The sequence below is a fragment of the Astatotilapia calliptera genome, chromosome 7, assembly GCF_900246225.1.
Source record: "Astatotilapia calliptera chromosome 7, fAstCal1.2, whole genome shotgun sequence".
Taxonomy (NCBI): domain Eukaryota; kingdom Metazoa; phylum Chordata; class Actinopteri; order Cichliformes; family Cichlidae; genus Astatotilapia; species Astatotilapia calliptera.
Window position 1 is genome coordinate 17,615,622 of NC_039308.1, and position 20,587 is coordinate 17,636,208.

Genomic DNA, 20,587 nt, shown 5'->3' on the forward strand with positions numbered 1-20,587 from the left:
ACACACATACACACACACACATACATACACACACACACACACACGACAAACCGCTCGTGGGGGCCCTGCCTATTGATCTCTAAACATCTGGAACACCTCATATTTGTTTTACAAGGCAGTGGCGAGCAGTCCCGTGGCCCCCGATAGGGGAGTGAGGCAGCAGCGGCAGCAGCACCAGGACGGACCACTTGACACCTTGCTTCACGGCATCGATATGCAGTAGTGTGATACCAGCTCTGCGGAGACGAGAAGGCCAGTCCATGGCATCTTGATATTAAACCGTGAGCTCTGCGCATTCCTCGCCGACAGCGTAGTCTTTTTTTTCTCCCCCTGCGGAGTCGAAAGGATTAACTTGGCCGAAAAAAGGTGGCGAGGGTGGAAATCTTAATAATTCAATTTGAGCTGATTCTGTTTGGGGGATTCGTGGGATACCATTGGACCTGCGATGGACTCCAGCGCGGGGGAATATGGCATGGCTCGTGTCGGATTGTTTTTGGTTTTGATGGGGCTGTGGAGATTTAGCGATGCTTGCCCCGCATCCTGCACTTGCAGCATCTCAAGAATTGTTTGTATTGATTCTGTACCAGGGATCGAGGATTTCCCTGTCCTCACGTTAGATGACATGGAAAACATCACTGAGATGTAAGTGTATGAAAACGATCGCACCGACAGCTTATTAACTCATTAGGAAGCAATGCGTAAAGAGCTCCCCTGGAATCTGTAGGTCGCTGGAATATCAAATAGTTGGGGCTGGTATTTTAATAATAATATTAATAATAACAACAATAATTCTAATAACAATAAGGGTGAGAATAAGATCAACGGCGTTATTAATGGAGGTTTGGAATCTCCTTGTGGATTAAACATCAGTAGAGATCCATGTTTAGCGCTTTTCCCGACACAGAATTTATTTTATTCTTATAACCAATGTCAGATCATGTAGCCTCGTATATGTGTGCTTGCGTGTGCTTTTACGCGCGCGCGCATGTGTGTGTGTGAGACAGAGGCAGTTGCTCGCGTGCGCGAGCGCGTTATGGTGGCGAGGTTGTGCGTCAGGCTTATTTGCATTAGTCGGTGTTTTCCTTTACAAAACAGCTCCAGTGGTAGTGATGGAGTAAATTTTCAGGCCTAACGGAGCCTCCGAGGTGCTCACTCGGTTTTTGGGCGGCGGTGTGAAGCAGCCTGAATACTTCATGCTGTTGGCACATTACACATGAGATCGCATCAGTTGTGTACAGCTGCCAATAGGCTACCCACAGTTGTGTAGAGCCTCATCTGCGTCAGTGTGTAGGTCTGTGTTGAAGCTTACCTGTTACAACCCCGCACAAGTACACCACTGCATGGCACCCAGCGGAGCAAAGGGGAGACTGAGTGAGTTTTCGGAGGCAGGCAGGCAGAATAGGCGTCACATCAGTTTACCGTGAAGGTAGTTTACTTGGGGTCAACGTGTTTATTCGCGTTTTTACTTTGCAGATAAAAAGAAAAGTCTTTCAGGTGCCTATATGTTTTTTTTTTAATGTTCTTCACTTTGTAAAGAATGCAGTTGTTCCAGATTTCTTTAAGGCAGTGTGTACAACATCAGTGAAGGACATCAGGCCGGGCACCTTCTGAAAATCAACCATGAATTTAAAAATTCCTGTTAGTGATACTTTAAGGCGTCACTTCGAAAGCACCACTGGCTCTTTAGATACATTTTGTAGTTTTAGGGCATCCTCCAATCCTCATGTAAACAAAATGTTTCCTACTAACACATGAAGCAACCAGCAGTCAGTCTCAAACCCATCAGTAGGGAGCAACACTCACAAGTTGTTGTTGTTGTTGCTTGTTTGTTTTTTTCAGATCATTTGAAGCTTTAACGAAATACTAGTTAAAACAGGACAATCATTCCACCTCAAAATAATTCATAAATGTTTTTCATTCTTAAAAACTCTATAAAATATGTAGTTACTTGCTACAAATTCAGAAAAACAATTTCAAGTTTTCACTGTGTTCTCCAAAAGTCTCATTTGTTAAATATTTAAAATTTCGTGTTAGTACTGTGTAGGAATGTAAAAGCAGCATCTTGAAGAAAATCTATAAAACAAAAATACCACCACTTTTTCAGTCTCCCCAAATTACACTGTTGAAGCAGAGCACAAAACTCAGAAGACATGAAAGTAGGCATTTTATGACCATAGAGAGACAAGAGGTGGACCGTAGTAGTGCCTCTTACCAGAAGCAGATTCAGGAACAGTGAGATGGGTAAAGCTTCATCTGTGCCAAGTTCAAGGTTTCACCATGAGGACCTACTGTTCCCAACATGGACCTTAGCTAAAAAAAGTAAAATAAAATTACTAAAAATTTAGATATGGAAAAAAATCACACTCCTAAGGATATCAATGTCTGAAAGCACCTTCTCACCTAAACTGAAACCTCTCAGCATAGGCACTGTCCAGATAACTAAACCTCCCAAACGCTGGAAAAAAGCCATCTTTTGGCATGATAATTAATTTAACAGCGTGGGCATGTGATGACGCTTTACATTAGCAAAGGACTAGACAAAGGAAAAAAGACAAACCTTTAAAAAAAACTTTCTTCAAATCACAAAACTTAGTTAAATCTCGCTGTAGAGCAAAGAAACATAATAGTGTTTCTCTTTCTCGGCACTAATTATTTCACAGACATGCCTCCTTTCCAAACAGAAACCTGCTTACTCCAAAATACAATTACATGCTTCAGCATAAATAAAAATAACTTTTCAATGTGTACGTAGACACATCTGCGATTGCTCAGTTGCAACTTTGAATTTGATTCCAAAACTTCACATATAAAGGCACCATCGTTCTGTCTGCAACTTTGAGTTTCTTTATATATCAGCAGCTGTAAGGTCTCCTGCTTATCAACCTCCAGCCAAATACTGACACACCCAGTCTGATCGTGGCTCAGGACCCAGATTAAGCTGCTAGACTGTCCCTGCACAGTGTTTTACCTGGTTAGAGTTAATAACCCCAATTCATTCATTCTTATCGAGCTAATTTCCCTACAACTTATTATTATTATTATTATTATTCTAATTATTATTATTATTGGTGACATACCCAGCCCCCACGTTAAGCTTTTTTTCCCTAGAGGTGCTATTTTAAAACAAAAACAGTTTATTACAGTTATTAGTCCACAAAGTTGTTTAAAAAACCCAAAAAAACCCCATTGTTTTTAGTAAACAAGGTAAACATGTCACACCGTCAGTACACGCTGTTGTATTAATGTTATACTCACAAATGCACAGACAAGACTCCTTGAGTAAAACAGCTAGCTTAACTTGGGAGCAGTACAATTTTACCTTGCTGACTCGCAAAAAACAACAAAATGAGTTTTATTCAAAAAAAAGTTATTAGTTTTATAAAATACACACATTTCCCATTCAACACTTGAGTTTTTGGAGAGTTAATTAGGACCTGTATCTCAATTCCAGTTTAAATCACACTTTTGACTCAATATTTGACATTTTTTGTGTGAATAGTTTGACTAAAAACCTGCACCATACCAAGCTTTCCCTTTCATCTTGTTTTTCCACAGATACATTGCTAATCAAAACAGACTGTTTGACTTGAGTGACAGCAGTCTGAGGCACTACATAAACCTAAGAAACCTGTAAGTAGAACGTTCAGTGTTGTGTTTTTTATGGTTAAAAGTGGAGTTAAAGTTCATGTAACTACAATTTAACTTCCAACAGAACGGTCACAAAGACAAGACTGACATCTATATCACCGGACGCGTTTTTTAACAATACAAGACTTCAATATGTGTAAGACGAATTTTACAGAGCCTCTCCAGTTATTTCATTATTAAACATGTAAGAATGCTTAGTTGAATATTTTCTGTTTGGTTGTTTTTTTTTTCTCTCCTCTCAGAAATCTCAGAGACAATAACTTGTCAACACTGTCATGGAGAACATTTCAGAACTTTAACATTACATATCCGTAAGTGACGCATACGCACAAGACTATCAGTGTATCTATGTCTTTTCTATGTAGTGTCACATGCACTCTATTTTCTTTCTAGGCTACTTCTGTCTGGGAATCCTCTGGATTGTGTTTGTGAGAACTTGTGGATCAAGCTAAGACTCCAGGAAGAAACAGACAGTCCCGAGCTGACATGCACAGATGACAGAGGAGTGGCGCAGGACTTTGCTACCTTCCGGCCGCCAGACTGTGGTAAAGTGAAACCATCCCACAATAAGCAAATCTGAGTAGACTGATTGATATCGAATGTTTGAATGAGTGGATGCACAGTAAGGGACTGAAAGAAAGACAGAAAGAAAGTTTAAAGGGAAACAATCTGATCAAGTTTCCTTTTACTTTTATGGTTTGCATGTTTTCTCACAGTGGTTCCCACCGTAGAGGTCACCCCCAGAAATGTGACTCAGATGGAGGGGAGTAATGTCAAAGCTATTTGCAGTGCCTCAGGCTCCCCTGCTCCCGAGATTGTGTGGAACCTTGATGAGCTCTGGACCCACTATGAGGTAAGGTGATCTACCTTTCTGTTTTCATTTTTAAACCTTTGGCACGGCTCCACCTTTACGGAGTCTCGAAGAGCTTTACTTTGGTGATATTTTATACTTTTAAAAAGTTTTTATAAAATAATATGTAAATTGTTATTATTATTACTATTATTATTATTATTATTAATATAATAAAATAAAATAATCACATTTAATTTAGTTGTTTTCATGGGAAAATCAAATATATAGATAAGAAGAAGTTGATTAAATGCCACTTTCTAACTCACTAAAAAGCCTCTGTTGCCAAACTTAATTAGCTTATGTTCTTTAGTGCTTCAGTGTTTCAAAACACATCGTATTCCTTGATTATTACAAACATGGGCATTGAAAATTTTAAGTGACCTGCTGTTTTTAAATGTATATATTTAATTTATCTTTATCCACGTGAACAGTATTTCCAACAAACGGGACGATTTTAACAACTAGTATTTTTAAACAACTATGAGGACATGGACTAGACTGGTCTGAGACTAGTTTCTAATTTGAAACAGCTTACTGAAAACAATGCGAAACACATCACTAATGTTGGGGGGGAAAAAAAAAAAAAATATATATATATATATATATATATATATATATTTATATATATATATATATATATATGTATATATATATTCTGGGTGATTTACAAGCATTCAGGGGTTTCAAACGCTGAAATTTACTTTTAAGCGCTTAAAAGTTTGTGACTGTGTTTGTAGACCTTTAAAGGGCATCTTTAGATAAATTCCGAGTTGTGTAGTTGTCAACATGAGATTTCAAGCTTTGAATGAATAATTTTAAATATATAAAATTGGACATTAATACTGTTGAACTGGCTTGTTTCTGGTCCGTATTGAGTACTTGTAAATATTTTAGCTGATGCTTTTAGCTAATTGTTTTGCTATTCTTACATCAGCTTTTTCTAATAACAATTAGAAAAGTTGTCTTTTTTATTTTAATTTATTAGCCACTTTTAGCTAATTTACGCTGCTTTTCTACCTTGTGCTGTTTAAAATGTGTATCAACTGCTTTTACTTACTTTGCCGTTCATATGTTCTCTGGGCTTCTTTTAGCTAGCTGTTAGCCACTTCTAGCTACTAGTTCAATTATCATCTCACATTGATTTTAGTTTGCTAAGTACTGGTCCATAATATTTTTCAGCATTTGTTTATAGAATTTCAAATGTTTATCTTTATCCCGTATAAGTGTCTTCATTCCTTTTAGGTACTTGAACTTTTAAGTAACTCTTTAAAACTACCTGGCTACTTTGCTAACTACTCTGGTATCTGTGTGTCATAGCCATTTGAGCCTGTATTGTACAGTCAACTAATAGTAGTCGGTTTCATAAGATCAAGACAATTTTCTGTATACAGGAAACATAATGAAAAAATTAATAATGTGTTTACAGATTGAACCTATGGATACAGAGAGCATCCTCACCCTGTCAGGCCTGTCTCCTGATGATAACGGCAGGGCAATCGTATGCAGTGCCGAGAACATGGTCGGTCAGACCGAGGCCAGCCTTCAGCTCAATATTCTTTGTAAGGACTTTAACCATGGCGCACATCTCTAGAAATTATATTTGCGTTGCTAAGTTTAATTTGTGTAATTTAATGTGATGAACTTTTAAATGCCTTCTTCGAGATGTTGTTTTTCCACTGGAAGCAGAAGGCTCCTCATTTTGTTATCATTAGTGTCTCTTGGCAAACCTTATTGACTCTCCATATTTCCTGTCCATAACTCTTCCTCCTGTGAAGCTCCTCATGCCTTGCCATACACCTCTGCTTGTTTAGTTCCACCCTCCTCCTCTTTCTCCGTGTTTTCATTTCATCAGTGCTCAGATGTTGTGTGATCAGTCCCCCTTCCCTTCCCATACTTTTTGTCACTTACTCAAAATCCCTCAGATGTTGTTTTACCTATTGGCTTCCCTCCCTGTGTTTATTTCCTATCATCTTGTGATTACTCTTCCTCTACTGTTGCCTCTGTGTCAGTTGCCCCCACCATCCTGACACTCCTGTCTCCAGAGCGGGACCACCACTGGTGCATCCCCTTCACAGTAACGGGGAACCCCAAGCCGGAGCTAAGGTGGTACCACAATAACAAGCCTCTCCAGGAACAGGACTACATCCGCACCATGATCCACGTGACCACAGAGAACCAGCAACACGGCTGCCTGCAGCTGGTCAACCCCACCCACATTCACAACGGAGAGTACAAGCTGGTCGCAGAGAATAAGTATGGCAGGGATGAGAAGAACATCTCTGCCCAGTTTCTCCACCCGCCTAACATCAACCATACGGGTCAGTATTCTGTCTTTTCACACGAGTCCGTTTATTGAAGTCAGCTCGTTTCTGTTTATTATGGCTGCTGACATGCTTTTTTTTTTTTCATTTCTTTTCTTTTCTACAGAAGACATCGAGTATTGTAAGTATCGATTTGGCTTATCCGGACAAATGTTGTACTTGTTAGCATGATGATGATTGAGTGCAAATTTAAAATGAACTCTGATAATGTCCCTGTCCCTTTCCTGCCGTTGCCTGTGCCTTCGCCTTCTGCCCAGACGGTGTGTGTTTCAACTCTCAAATTTGCATGAACCTAACAGTCAGCATTTTGGCGTGCTTTCACTCACTAGATGTTATTGGTTTAAAATGTTCAGACCCATGTTTTCTTTCCAGATCCTACAGACACTCCACCGGATGACAGTGTTGCTGTAAGTGACCCTAATCAGCCCGCTCCATCTAAAGCAGTGGTACCTACCTCTTCTTGTAAACCCTTAAAATACACAATATTTTCTTGTTTATTTCAATTCTTTTTTTTAAAAAAGCAGCTCCTGTTATCGCCTCATGACTCCATCTTAGTTTTTTCCTTCCTAGGTGTATGTAGTTGTGGGAATTGCTGGCGTTGCCCTGATCGGTTGTGTTCTGATGATGATCATACTGAAATACGGAAGAAACTCCAAGTTTGGCATTAAAGGTGCAAACATTTTCTAAAAAAACAACTAAGCTGATAATTCAAGATATACATTTGTGCTTCCTTACCCTGAGATAAACAATATCACGTGTGTTTGCTAGAAGTGAAGCTACAACCGGCAGTTTATCCTGGAAACCCTGGCCATCACTGCAAATAAATATCACACAAACGTTATCCTCAGCTCCAGGTCGCAGACAGTCCACTCCAGGCTGCTTGGAGTTGAACTATCCCTGAAATACAAGAAACCCCATATTGGTCACCCTGACATTTGCTAAAACACAGAAACAGCTTTTCAATATGTCAGTGGCACAATACATCTTTTATCCGAATATATGTGTATAGAAAGATACCTTAAAGGTCCCTTTAAAACATATAATAGATACTAGAACACAAGTTTTAACATCACGTGCTTCCCTCTGAAATGCAGTTAGGTCTACAACTATTTGGACAATGGTAGGTTTTTGAGGGGGGTTTGTATGTAAACCACCACATTGGACTAAATCAAACATTATGTGATTGAAGTGTAACACCTCACCTGTAATCCAACGCCTTCTAATAAAGCATTAAAGTATAGAGTCTCCAGTTTTCAGAAGCTCAAAATGAACTGAACAAACTAAGATCATTTTAACTATAAGGATTGTTTTTAATGCTTTGTAGTCAGACTGCCTGAAGTCTAGAACCCATGGATGTAACCAAATCCTGTGTTTCCTCCCTTGAGATGCTCCGCCAGGCCTTTAATGCAGCCACTTTCAGTTGCTGCTTGTTTGAGGGTCTCTCTGCGTTCAGATTTGTCTTCAGTAACTAGAAAGCATGTTCTATTGGGTTGAGATCAGATGACTCACTCAGCCATTATAGGATATCTGATTTCTTTGCCTTGAGAAACTCTTAGGTTTCTTTTGCACTATCCTTTAGGTCATTATCCATTTGCACTTTGCACTTTATCAGTTTTGCAGCATTTGTCTGAATCTGAGCAGAGAGTACAGCCCTGTAAACATCACAATTCATCCTGCTGCCTCTATCAGCAGTCTCATCATGACTAAACACCAGTGAGTCAGTTATACTGGTGGCCATACTTGCCCATGTTATAGCGTTATCTGTACTATGTTTGATAGAAAAAGCAGTATGCTTTGACTCATAGTTCTGGTACAAGTTAATCTTGGTTCCATGTATCCAAAACTTTTTTCCCAGAAGTTTTTATTTTAGATGTTTTCTAGCAAAGTTTAATTTGCCCTTCCTGTTCTTGAATGTAACCAGTGGTTTGCACCTTGTTGTAAAACCACTGTATTTCCATTCATGAAGCCTTCTCTTGAGGGTAAATTTTTTCCAAACCACCCCAAGAGTGTTTTTTGACTTGTTAGTCATTGTGAAGGAGTTTTTTAACAAAGGAAATAACTTTGAAACAATCCACTTTAGTCATCTTCCGTGGTCTTTCAGGGCTTTTTGGTGTTGCTGGCCAGTCAATTCCTTCCTTTTAAGAATGCACCAGATTGTTGAGATGGCTAATGATAGCCTCGTTCGCTTGAATAGACATCTCTTGGGACTTCATATTCAGAGTTTTAGTGAACAGCTACTAAATGCATCCACTCCAGATGTTTTATCTCCTTCATTTATCACAAAATAATAATAAGGGAACAGACATCAAATGCCTATGAAACTGCTTATAACTCAATTGTCCAATTGCTTTTGAGCCGCTGAAACTGGGAGGACTATCAGTAATTCTGTAATTCCTGAAATAGACTTTAGCTAAACAGTTAAAGTGATGCTTAAAAAAAACAACAACCCATTGAATTAAAGCTGAAAGTCTGCACTTTAATCACATAGCAATTATTTGATTTCCACTCTGGTGCTGTACAGAGGCAAAATTATTTTTTAAAGTGTCATCATCCGACTACTTGTGGACCAAATGATATAACCAAATAAACGATTATGCAGGCAAGAAAAACATTTTAATTCAATTCTGTCACCTAATGCCAGTTAAGACATGCAACTAAAATCTTGCATGTCTTAACTGTAATCATCCTAACCCTCCCAGTCTCCCTCCATATACTGACTGCAAGCTCTTTTTTCATGTATGTATTTATTTATATCATTTTCTTACTACCATTAGCTCTGATCACCTGTTATGGCATGATAATATTCTTTCATGTAGTCAGTTTTCTCTCATCATAATCAAGCAGAGTTGCTATACCAGATTTCAGATTTGAATAATTTGTCAGATTTCGTGTGTTTGTTCTAGTACACTTTGTTTTGTTTTTTGCTTTTACATTTGTTGAATTTCCTTTTCCTCGTTTGTTTATTATTTTTTGTACTTATCACCACTAAAATGATGTTACAGCTGGCAGCTAACTATCCAGTAAAATCTGGTGCCATGCAGCCACAGTTTCCAGTCTTTGTGCTAAGCAGCATGGTGCATAATCTAAAACACTTAAAAAAAATTCTAACTATTTAGTATGACTTTTTTCAGCAATTTCAACATCTTGTTAATATTCATAACTGATGCATAAACAGTTCATGAACCTTCAATAACAGTGTATAACACATACACTGAAGCCATTCAGTGTGTTATTAAGCATTATAAGCATTTGTTCTCACTTAATGTTAATGAAACATTAGAATGTCCTAATATCTCCTTACGCCTATATCATAAAATATGAATCTAGTTATTATGTATCTTTGGTAAATGACATCTCAGGGGTTTAAAAGTAAGCAGTAGCGTTGGCCCTGTGCTGTTCCTACTGTGTGAATATGGAAATTACCACAGGAATTAGTGAGCTCTGCTTTGGCCTGAGCTCATCCTTTTACATTGTTCAGTAAACCTGCCTATAATGTGTAATCTGACATACTTCATCTAACCTGTGATCCCTCTGTCAATCTTTTTTCACCCTGCAACTCTGCTTTTACTCCCCTCCCTTTATAGCTAACAGCTTTACTCTTCTTCGTCTTCTTCTTTGCGCTGTCTTTCTCTTCTCCTCCTTCTCCACATCCTCTGTGGCTCTCTAGGCTCCTCCTCAGTTATCAGTAATGACGATGATTCTGCCAGCCCTCTCCATCACGTCTCCAATGGCAACAACACCCCGTCATCCTCAGAGATGGGTCCAGACGCAGTGATCATTGGAATGACAAAGATTCCTGTCATCGAGAACCCCCAGTACTTCCGTAACTCCGGCAGCATGCTGAAATCCAACACGTGTGAGTTACTGCCTCGTTCGACAAATGCCGGGTAACCTGGGCCTTTTCTGATAAATCCATGCAGGGATCGCTGCTAGGCGCCATATTTATTTTTGGCATCCTACTGCACTGTGATAGTGACTCCAGTTCCTTAGACCGGCTGGATAGTTGGACCACAGGAGATGTGCAGGAACACAAGCTCTGACAAAGGGCTTAACTCAGCAGTTTTATATTTTATACTTTATGAATCTACACAAAGTATTGAATTGTAAAAACAGATAGTTTAGATAAGTATTTAAGTCCTTTTTTAACTTATGCAATTTGCTAAATATATGTTTTCTGTCATGTTAATTTAAATATCTTTCAGTTTTTGAATTGTCATCACATAAATGATGCAGTCTGAAGACGCGTGCTTGTTTGTTGTGAGATTAGTGAAGACAAATGTTCTGTATGCACCAAAAATGTCCACTTAAATTCCCAATGTGCACATAACCTTGAGGGTAATTTGACTTCTTCTGCATTAAAGTTGTCCAGCACATCAAGCGACACAACATTGTGCTGAAGCGGGAGCTGGGAGAAGGAGCCTTTGGGAAGGTCTTTCTCGCTGAATGCTACAACCTGACACCAGACCAGGAGAAGATCCACGTGGCAGTCAAGGTACAGATCAAACGATCAATGAACTTGACAGTCAGTCAGTAAATCCTAGTGATTAGATGTACGTTCCTGCAGATAATGCTTCTCACCGTTTGCCTCTCGTCTTTGTCCCTGTCTTGTTTCAGACACTGAAAGAGGCCAGCGAGAGTGGCAGAGCAGACTTCTACAGAGAGGCTGAGCTCCTCACCAACCTGCAGCACGAGCACATCGTCACCTTTTACGGAGTGTGCGTAGAGAGTGACCCACTAATCATGGTGTTTGAATATATGAAACACGGGGACCTCAACAAGTTCCTCAGGTAAGCTTCTTTAGATCCTCTATTGGTATCTGTTACTAATCAGTTACTTGTGGTACCTCTCATGCAGATCAGTGAATGTCAAATGGTTTGCGTAAGGACTGACAGGCTGATAACAACGTAACACAAATGTAGTGAAAAGAAATAATTAAAAATAACACGTGCTAAAAACAAAAAACAAATATTGTATAATACAAAAGGAATAAAAGCAAATCAATAAAGTGCACATTGCTAGGACTGGGTTAGATCCCCTTTCTGTTGTTTCTCACTGTTGCTTCTCAGCCTTGGCTGTGGAGGAGGTAGAGCTGGTTATATACCAATGTAAAAGTCACAGGTTCAATCCCCAGCTACTCCAATCTGTATGTGAAAGTTTCCTTGGGCAAGATAATGGTCCCTGAGTTTTTCTCTTTGCATTTGTGTGTGAAAATTTTAGACAAGGTGCTTGTTTGAATGTGTGTGATTGGGTGAATGAAGCTTGTAGCAACAACTGCTTTGAGTGCTGAGTTAGAGTAGAACGTGCTGTGTAAGAACAGGTCATTTACCGTCAGAACTGCCTCAATCCTTCATGGCACAGGTTCATCAAGGTGCTGGAAACATTTTCAGGGATTTCTGTCCATATTGACATGATAGCATCACAAAGTTGCTGCAGATCCATGATGCATGATGGAATCAGATCTGGTGACTGTGAAGGCCATTTGAGTAGGCTTACATGAACTCTTTGTTCTGTTCAAGACGTCAGTTTGAGATGATTTGAGCTTTATGATATGGCACATTAACCTGCTAAATGCAGCCAACAGAAGATGGGTACACTGTGGTCATGAAGGGATGGAGGTAGGCTGTGGCATTTAAATTATAAATAAATTGATACCGAAGAGTCCATGTGTGTCTAGAAAACATTCACCACACCACTCCATCGCCATCAGTGGCTTGAACTGCTGGTATAAAAGCAGGATGAATCAAAGCTTTACATGTTGTTTACACCAAATTCAGACCCTACCATTTGGAATTGGATTCATCAGACCAGGCAACGCTTTAATTTTGGGTGAGCCCACATGAAGCATTAGTTTCCTGTTCTTATCTGACAGGAGTGGCACCCAATGTGGTCTTCTGCTGCTGTAGTCCATCTACTTCAGAATTACACTTATTGAGATGCTCTTCTGTGTACTTTGGTTATATCGTCTACGACTGGCAGATTAAGTATTTACATTAACAAGCGGCTGTATATGCTTTATGGAAATAATAAAGTTACTGGGGACTAGAAATCAAAAGGAATAAAGTAACATGAAAACGAAATGAACATACAGGTAAGAGAGAATTATTTGAAACTGTTACAATAGGTCTAGGCTGCTGATGGCATCCTAGACCTATTGTAACAGTTTCAAATAATTCTCTCTTACCTGTATGTTTATTTTGTAGCTTCTAACTTTGATAAATATGTTTTTTTAAATCAAATGTAACAAAAAAAGCAGTAATGTCAATTTTACGTCTTCATTGTCTAGTCCGGTCAATGTTATAACACACGCTGTGGGATTGTACTGAATTTACTGAGTACGAGTGTGAGACTAATCACTATATCAGTGATCAATAAAATAATCAAATGCAAGAAAATACTGAGACTCTCTATTACAGTATATTTTCACAGACCAAGGTAATGCACTACTTGTGCTATTTGCAGTCTACAGTCTAGAACCCAAAGAAAAATACAGCTAATAGAAACATCACATTATGATCAAGACTGGGAGGCTAGAACAAATTTTGTATTGTAAATTTTTTTGTATTCTTTTACTTGGTGAGAAAAATGTTAAATAATTTCAGGTTAATGTTTTGTTAATTAGTTAGTTGATTGCTAATATCACATTCATGTATTACAGTAGTGACAGAATAGTTCATGCTGCTGCATTATTTTCTAAACTATGCAACGGTTACTGGGTGCAGGTCCCATGGTCCCGATGCAGTGCTCATGGCAGACGGTCAACACAGCATCCTGGTGGAGCTCACTCAGTCCCAGATGCTGCACATTGCCCAACAGATTGCTGCTGGCATGGTCTACCTGGCCTCCCAGCACTTTGTCCACAGAGACTTGGCAACAAGGAACTGCCTGGTAGGAGAAAACCTGCTGGTCAAGATAGGAGACTTTGGCATGTCCAGAGATGTTTACAGCTCAGACTACTACAGAGTAAGGATTTTAGATATTTTCCCCTTTCTTCCCTTACTTCACTTCGCCTCATTATACACAAAAAATGTGGAACTGATCAAATTTAATTCCAGGTTTGCTCTTAAAAAACTGTGCAGCTGCAAGAATGACGATCATTGTATCTTTTTTTATTGCAGTTTAAATGTATAAAAAACAATGGAGGTCAAAGAAACAAAACTATCATGTTAATAATAACACTGAGTTGATACATGTATTTTATTCCTTCATTGTGTCTCACATGCCAGCGTGAATCCCACAGTGCCCTCTGCTGCCCAAAGTGAAGTCAGAAATGTGAAGACTCTTACTGTAAATCAATTCCAAGATGCATTTTCCTGCATCTAATAAGATCCCCTTTAAGAGGGGTTCCCACCAAATCCCGTTATCAAACACATTAGCAACGCGAACGGCACCAGGATCCTGTTTCACTTGCTTACTTTGGAAGTCAGAAGTCAGTCCCGTTACACATGCACTTAGAGCAAGTGTTACCTTCAATCACACTAATTATTTTCACATGAGTGAAGACACAGACATGAGTGAAACCTTTGATAGTTTACTAGAATTTTATATTTGTGCCCCACAGTTGGATTGGTGGTTGACAGACTGCATTAAAACAGATTAAAAACAATGGAAAAGGATGTCTGCGTGGTTCACCAAATTAATCTCCCAATGCCACATAAATTAGCCAAATAAGCTAACAGAAACAAATCATCAAATTGTCACATGTAACCAGACACTTAATCCAGCAATACATATTTGTAGTACTGGGTTGTACTTCCTTTTACCTTTAGAACTGCCTTCCTTCTTCCCTCGTCCTTCTTTTTAGGTAGAAGGATTAGTCACATGATTTGTTATAAATATATATATATATATATATATATATATATATATATATATATATATATATATATATCAATTTTAATATGAATTTAGTATCATTTCCAGTACTACTACCAATATTATTACTTATTGTGTTTAGTGCTAATCAGTAAGCTTATTATACGCAACACTAAATTATGAATATGGTGGTTCTCAGTTTGTTTTCATGCACACCCACCTTCGAAACAACAACAACAAAAACATGATCAACAGAATAGAGCTAATAAACTCTTGCTAGTTTATTTCACAGCAATCCCAGTACAGCTTTCATCTGGAACTCCATACTTCCTGTGCATTGTTTCATGCCCGACCAGTTTGGCAACCCGCAGTTTCAGACACGCTGATATAATCCCAGTGAGCGTACCAGTATATGAACTTCACCAGTTAGAAGGCTTGGAGCTACAAAAGCACTCAACTAAAGAACTCTTAAATAATCTTTTGTTTCGCCATCTAGATTTTCTTCCATGTTAATGACTCTGATTTGCACTTCATTCAATTATTGATTATTTGTTATTCATGCACAGAGACCAAATGTTTGAGGCTTCCAGCTTCTGACAAGTTTGCTGTTTGATCATGAAAATGATCTTAACAGCAGACCTACCAGCAAATCCTGATCATTTTGTTTATATGCTTCACTTGAGCAAGCTAGACCTGGATGTGCACCAGAAAATGGGTGAATGAACGACATGTCTCAAAAGTGGTGCTACTTAATTTAGGGTTCAAATATTTATTTGGGGTTATTTAAGGTTTGTGTAAGTTAATATTGCAGTGAGGATTTGCCGGATAATCTTTGTTAATTTGACACAAAGAATCGTTTTCATCATCATAAATAGCGGACAAGAAAAAAAAATCATACACATTAACCTTAACCCGTGATGCCTAGCGCATCATATGTGATGCATGAGTTTTGGGGAGCTTTTGAGACTTGTATATCATCAGTGTGATGATTAAAAATTAAACACATACATGTAAATTAGTATTTAAATTAATTTTTTAATAAAGTTGTTAGAAGGTTCAATAAACATTAAACATGTTCTGGTTTCATGGTTCAGGCTTTAAAGGGGTTTAAGACCTGTGTTGGCTTTTTAAGCTATCAGACATCAGTGTTTTTTAAGCACTTTTTATGATTTCATATATATTGTGAACATTTTAACCTTCCTGAATTTAGGATTTATTGCAGGGCTGTTCTTGCAGAATGATTGGTTGCAGCTTGGTGTTTCTAGTAAACATGATCATGTATTATAAATGGATTACAACAAACTATTGTACCATAGCAAGACTACAAAGTCTACAACGATGTGTTTTTTTCGCGATCACTGACATCTATTGACAGTCCCCCATTATTATAACAACAGTAAACAACAATAAAGTCAGCATGTTCAGCAGCTTTGAACTCTTTAGCAGATCTTGCAGTGTTGGTTTCTCATGAATGCTGTTGTGTCGTTTTTTGTGCAGGTGGGCGGTCATACGATGCTGCCCATCCGCTGGATGCCCCCGGAGAGCATCATGTACCGGCGGTTCACCACAGAGAGTGACGTGTGGAGCCTCGGCGTGGTGCTGTGGGAGATCTTCACCTACGGCAAGCAGCCATGGTACCAGCTCTCTAACAATGAGGTCAGACAGCGTTTCAACCTAACCCTACACTTCACATTCATTGGTCTCCATGTATGCACTGTGGCAGAAAAAGTCAGAGACTGTGAATAAATGTTAGTGTCAGCATATTTTTATTCCTATTCTAGCACAATGCCTACCTAATCAATTATTTCAAGACTTAAGAATTACTTGGTGGACTAAAAGAAGTATTCCATTAATGAAAGTAATCTGAGCTGTGTAAGAATTCATTCATAGCATGCTTCTCATAACTTTTGATGGCAGAGTGCCAGTGCGGAGCCTGTATAGTGGTGAAGACCAATAAACAAAATCATTCCAAAACTAGTCATTTATTTATTAAACAGTAAGCTGACTGAAAGCTTCTTTAGCACCACAAGCGAAGCATTAAATTCCTGACCCACACGTCTTAGAAGCCCAGACTGACATTATGGTCTAGTAATTTAATGAATGTAGGCTGTTGTCGTGCACCTTAATTCCCATCATCCCTCTGGTGGACTCAATGGTCTGTCTGGAGTTCGCTTGGTTTTGCTGCTGGCAGGCAGGGTGTGGAACCAGAATGCAGGACTCAGCAGACAGATATAAAACTCAATATCACAGCTTTATTGCTGGTAAAAAGGCAAGAAAAACAGAAGCCATATACACAAAAACTAAGCTGACCGGGAACACACAGACAGAGGCTGTAAACATCACGAGAGAGGACACGATGAAGAACAGAGGGAGAGGGTAGACAATATATATACACAGGAGGGTGGTTAAAGGAAGTAGAGGAGAGGGAGTAGATGGGAATACAGTTTAACATAATCAAAGCAAACAAGACAAAGGAAGCAAAACTTAACGTCAGGCACACAAGATAGTGGACTCAAAATAAAACAGGAAGTAACACATGCACTGAGACTTGACACTGGGATAAACAGACAAGGAGGCATGACAGACTGGCGAGACAAAAGGACAAAAAACACAGAGAGATGGACACGAGAACAGAAAGGGAAAAAACACAGGGACCAGGACGACAAATGTATTAACTAGACAAGACAGGGAACACAGACAGCCATGAAGACAGAGAGACCAAAAAGACATGAGGACCTGACTGGGTAGAGCGAAGGTAAACGAACACAGAGACAAAGGACACAGACTGGAAACCAAAGGGTAATTAACATCCTAAAACTAGATTTTAAGAACTCAGAGGAACTAGAAAATAACATCCTCGGGAACTAGAACATAATTTATCTTATGCTTTAAAAGAAATAAATATGGAGTCCAGAACAAAACTCAAAATACTGGGACAAAGAGACAGATTGATATAAGTCCATTTAAGCGATGGTGGTTTATTTTGAATCATCAGTGAGGCGTCTGTTACATTTCCTCACATTATATTTATTTTAAAGTGGATACATCAGCAAATAACAACTGTGCACAGCTGTAATTTAGCAGGATTTGAACTGTGTTTGATAGAAATATACAGCACAGTTTCTTTTACTTTATTCAGTCGGGCTGCACATTGCTAAAAACACGAGGGCCACAGTGGCACACTTTGATAACCCTTAACTGATATAACCTTGCTTTAACACAGTTTACAGGTCATGATGAATAACACTGATTATATAAAAACACTGTAAAACAGTATGACTGAAAACAGTCCTGTCTCTAGAGGAGTTGTATCAAAGCATGTCGTGTGACAACCAAATTCAAAATTCAGAGCTCTTCTTTGAATGTTGGCTACCTTTTGTTCTGTTCTCTGTCAAGCTGACCCCACACTGCTTGAATAACGTTGAGGTCCGGCACTGTGGAGGCCAGTCCATGACTGATGTGTGCTTTTCTATCCAAGTATGCTTTTACTGCATTGGTAGTGTTTTGGGGATCAATAGCATGCTGAAAAATGAAGATGTTGACAATCAAACTCTTTCCAGGTCTTCACTAGATTTTCTTTTCCTATTTTTTAAGGACACAACTTTGAAATACTTTTTATCTGCTGTAGATAGTTTGTTAGGAGTGACACTTTATCTTCTGCCCTCCAATTGTCCAATTTCTTAAGAACACACTGCTCACAACACCTTTTAAAAAATTACGAGAAACTCTGGCTCCAAACTGGAAGAAATGATGACAGACTCCAGACTTCAGTGCAGCACTCTGGTGTCCCATGTCTCAGTTGACATGAACCCTTTTTGAAGTCAGAACCCCATAACAGCTAACATTTGTATCAGAATATGACACGGCACAGCTAGCTGCATAATAGGAAATGACTAATGAAATCTTACTGAAGGTTGGCAACCCTTTACTGTTGAACATTTTGGTTTTAAAATCCTCAGAACTTCATGGAAGCGCAGAACAAAGATGCTTAAGATACTGTGCACTATTCCGGTAAACAGAATAGTTTCCTTTCAGATGGGGGAAATTAATATCATGTGTTAAGAAATAAAACCAAAGAAAAATCTTGATGAATGGCCCGCCCTTGAGATGACATACACTACACTGAATGAGAAAATGTAAAATCATCTTCCTTTTCCGGCACATATTGTGGGAGCTCTCCTAAAATGTAAGTCTTTGGAATTACAAAGACTATTTGCTCATGAACAGCATTCTTTTTTTAAACCTAAATCTTTTTGAAAATGTTCCTGGAAAAGGTGAGCTTAGGGCTTAAACCTCTGTATACAGTCTGTGCTATCCAAACGTCGAGGCCGTCCTTTAATATACTGGATGTGCAATTTGGTTCCCGCACGCTTCCCAGCCGCAGAGATTTTTTTGTATCAAACCACATTATTATGTGACAGTAGATAAATCAGCTTCTTTTTGACAAACCAACCAATGTTTTCCTCCAGGTGATCGAGTGCATCACTCAGGGCCGAGTGCTGCAGCGGCCCCGCACCTGTCCTAAGGAGGTCTACGACCTGATGCTGGGCTGCTGGCAGAGGGAGCCCTACATGAGGCTGAACATCAAGGAGATCCACAGCACGCTCCAGAGCCTGGCCAAAGCCTCGCCCGTATACCTGGACATACTGGGCTGACGCGCCACTGCGTCCGTGTGATGTACTGCGTGTGCATGTGTGCTTCATAATGTGGACAAGTGTTTGTGTGTTTGCACACGACGGGAACTGGGGGGAAGGGGAGGAGGAAGGGGAGGAGGAAGCAGAGGCTGCGCGAGCGCATCTGTGTACAGAAACCCCGGCTGTAAATGTAACTGTAAATGCTCCTGTCCTCATCACACGGAGAAAAAAGCCTTACGGTTTTTGAGTGATTTTTGAGTTGTTGTTTTTTTCTTTGTTTTGTTTTTTGGGGCTTTTTTTTTTTTTTGCTTTTCTTTTAAATTTGCAGATGTTGTTGAGGCATGCTTCACAAAGTGGAAACCAAAATGCAGAGAGGATCCCGTACCATTAGTGCTCCAAAACATGTGGCGTAGTGTATGTAAAAGGCATAAAAAGAGACCAATAGACAGCTCGCCCTGTCTGCACTCACCGCATCGAATCACTTCCCTCTTGTATTCCATAAGCTGGAAATGAACAAAGGGACGTGCAATGTGTCTCTTTGTGATGGACAGTTTATGGATACATGCTTGTAGATAGCTAATTTTCTTCTCTCAGCAGTGTCTCACCTATTCTGCTATAACACAAAATAACCTGTTAGTTCACAGCTGAAGCTAAACGTGTCGTACGCCACAGACTATTTTAATATGTAGAGAATTTGCAAGCTGACTGAAATCCATGGCTCACAGATTTCAATCCTGGTCCTCTGAGGCGCTTCCCGACTTCACGTCTTTTCTGTAAATACCTTTTCCTCTTGAAAGAAGGCCATCAGTGTTCAGTGAGACATTTTAAAGGGTGCAGCTCTGTTTTCCAAATCTTCCTTTTCGTTCATTCATTTACCTAAAGCACAGAGGATGGGGACCCGGCGGCGCAGGTTGTTTTTTTGTCAACCATCAATGCCATTTCTGAAATCTCTGGTACGTGACGTGGTTTGGTTTCCATCATGGGAGGTTTTCAGATGTCAGGGGTGCTCTTTTTTTTAATTTAGGTTATGTACCGGGCTTTGTATGGATTAAGAGTGCACTTTGAAGATCGTCATTTTCAATTCCATGTAGTCAGCTATGAGACTGCAGTAAAAGCATTAATTAAGAGTCTGATTGCCCTTAAAATGTCCCAGGGGTGCTTTCATCTCTCCTCACAGCCCCAGCCAGCCATGTGGTGACTGGCTGACAGCTCTTCATCCAGGACGGTGGTGATTTGTACAGGCAACAAATGGTTTCAGAATGCACTCTTGTATTATATTCAATTGTTTTGTTGTCCTGATATTAAAAAAGAGGCTAAAA

The 20,587-nt window shown here is 39.3% G+C and overlaps 1 protein-coding gene across 2 annotated transcripts; it reads left to right on the top strand.

Annotated features, from left to right (window-relative positions):
• Positions 1-19,558, top strand: ntrk2b (neurotrophic tyrosine kinase, receptor, type 2b). Of its 2 annotated transcripts, none has more exons than XM_026173496.1 (18): positions 1-642; positions 3,556-3,630; positions 3,713-3,784; positions 3,891-3,959; positions 4,042-4,193; positions 4,365-4,501; positions 5,928-6,060; positions 6,511-6,819; positions 6,929-6,943; positions 7,080-7,082; positions 7,195-7,268; positions 7,393-7,492; positions 10,490-10,678; positions 11,184-11,314; positions 11,437-11,609; positions 13,542-13,782; positions 16,132-16,290; positions 19,104-19,558. In XM_026173496.1, the coding sequence occupies exons 1-18, from the start codon at positions 446-448 to the stop codon at positions 19,287-19,289; spliced, it is 2,415 nt and encodes an 804-aa protein (XP_026029281.1). In that variant the 5' UTR covers positions 1-445; the 3' UTR covers positions 19,290-19,558. The 2 variants fall into 2 exon arrangements, with proteins under 2 accessions (XP_026029281.1, XP_026029282.1); XM_026173497.1 differs by having other exon boundaries at positions 7,195-7,229.
• The last annotated feature ends 1,029 nt before the right edge of the window (positions 19,559-20,587 follow it).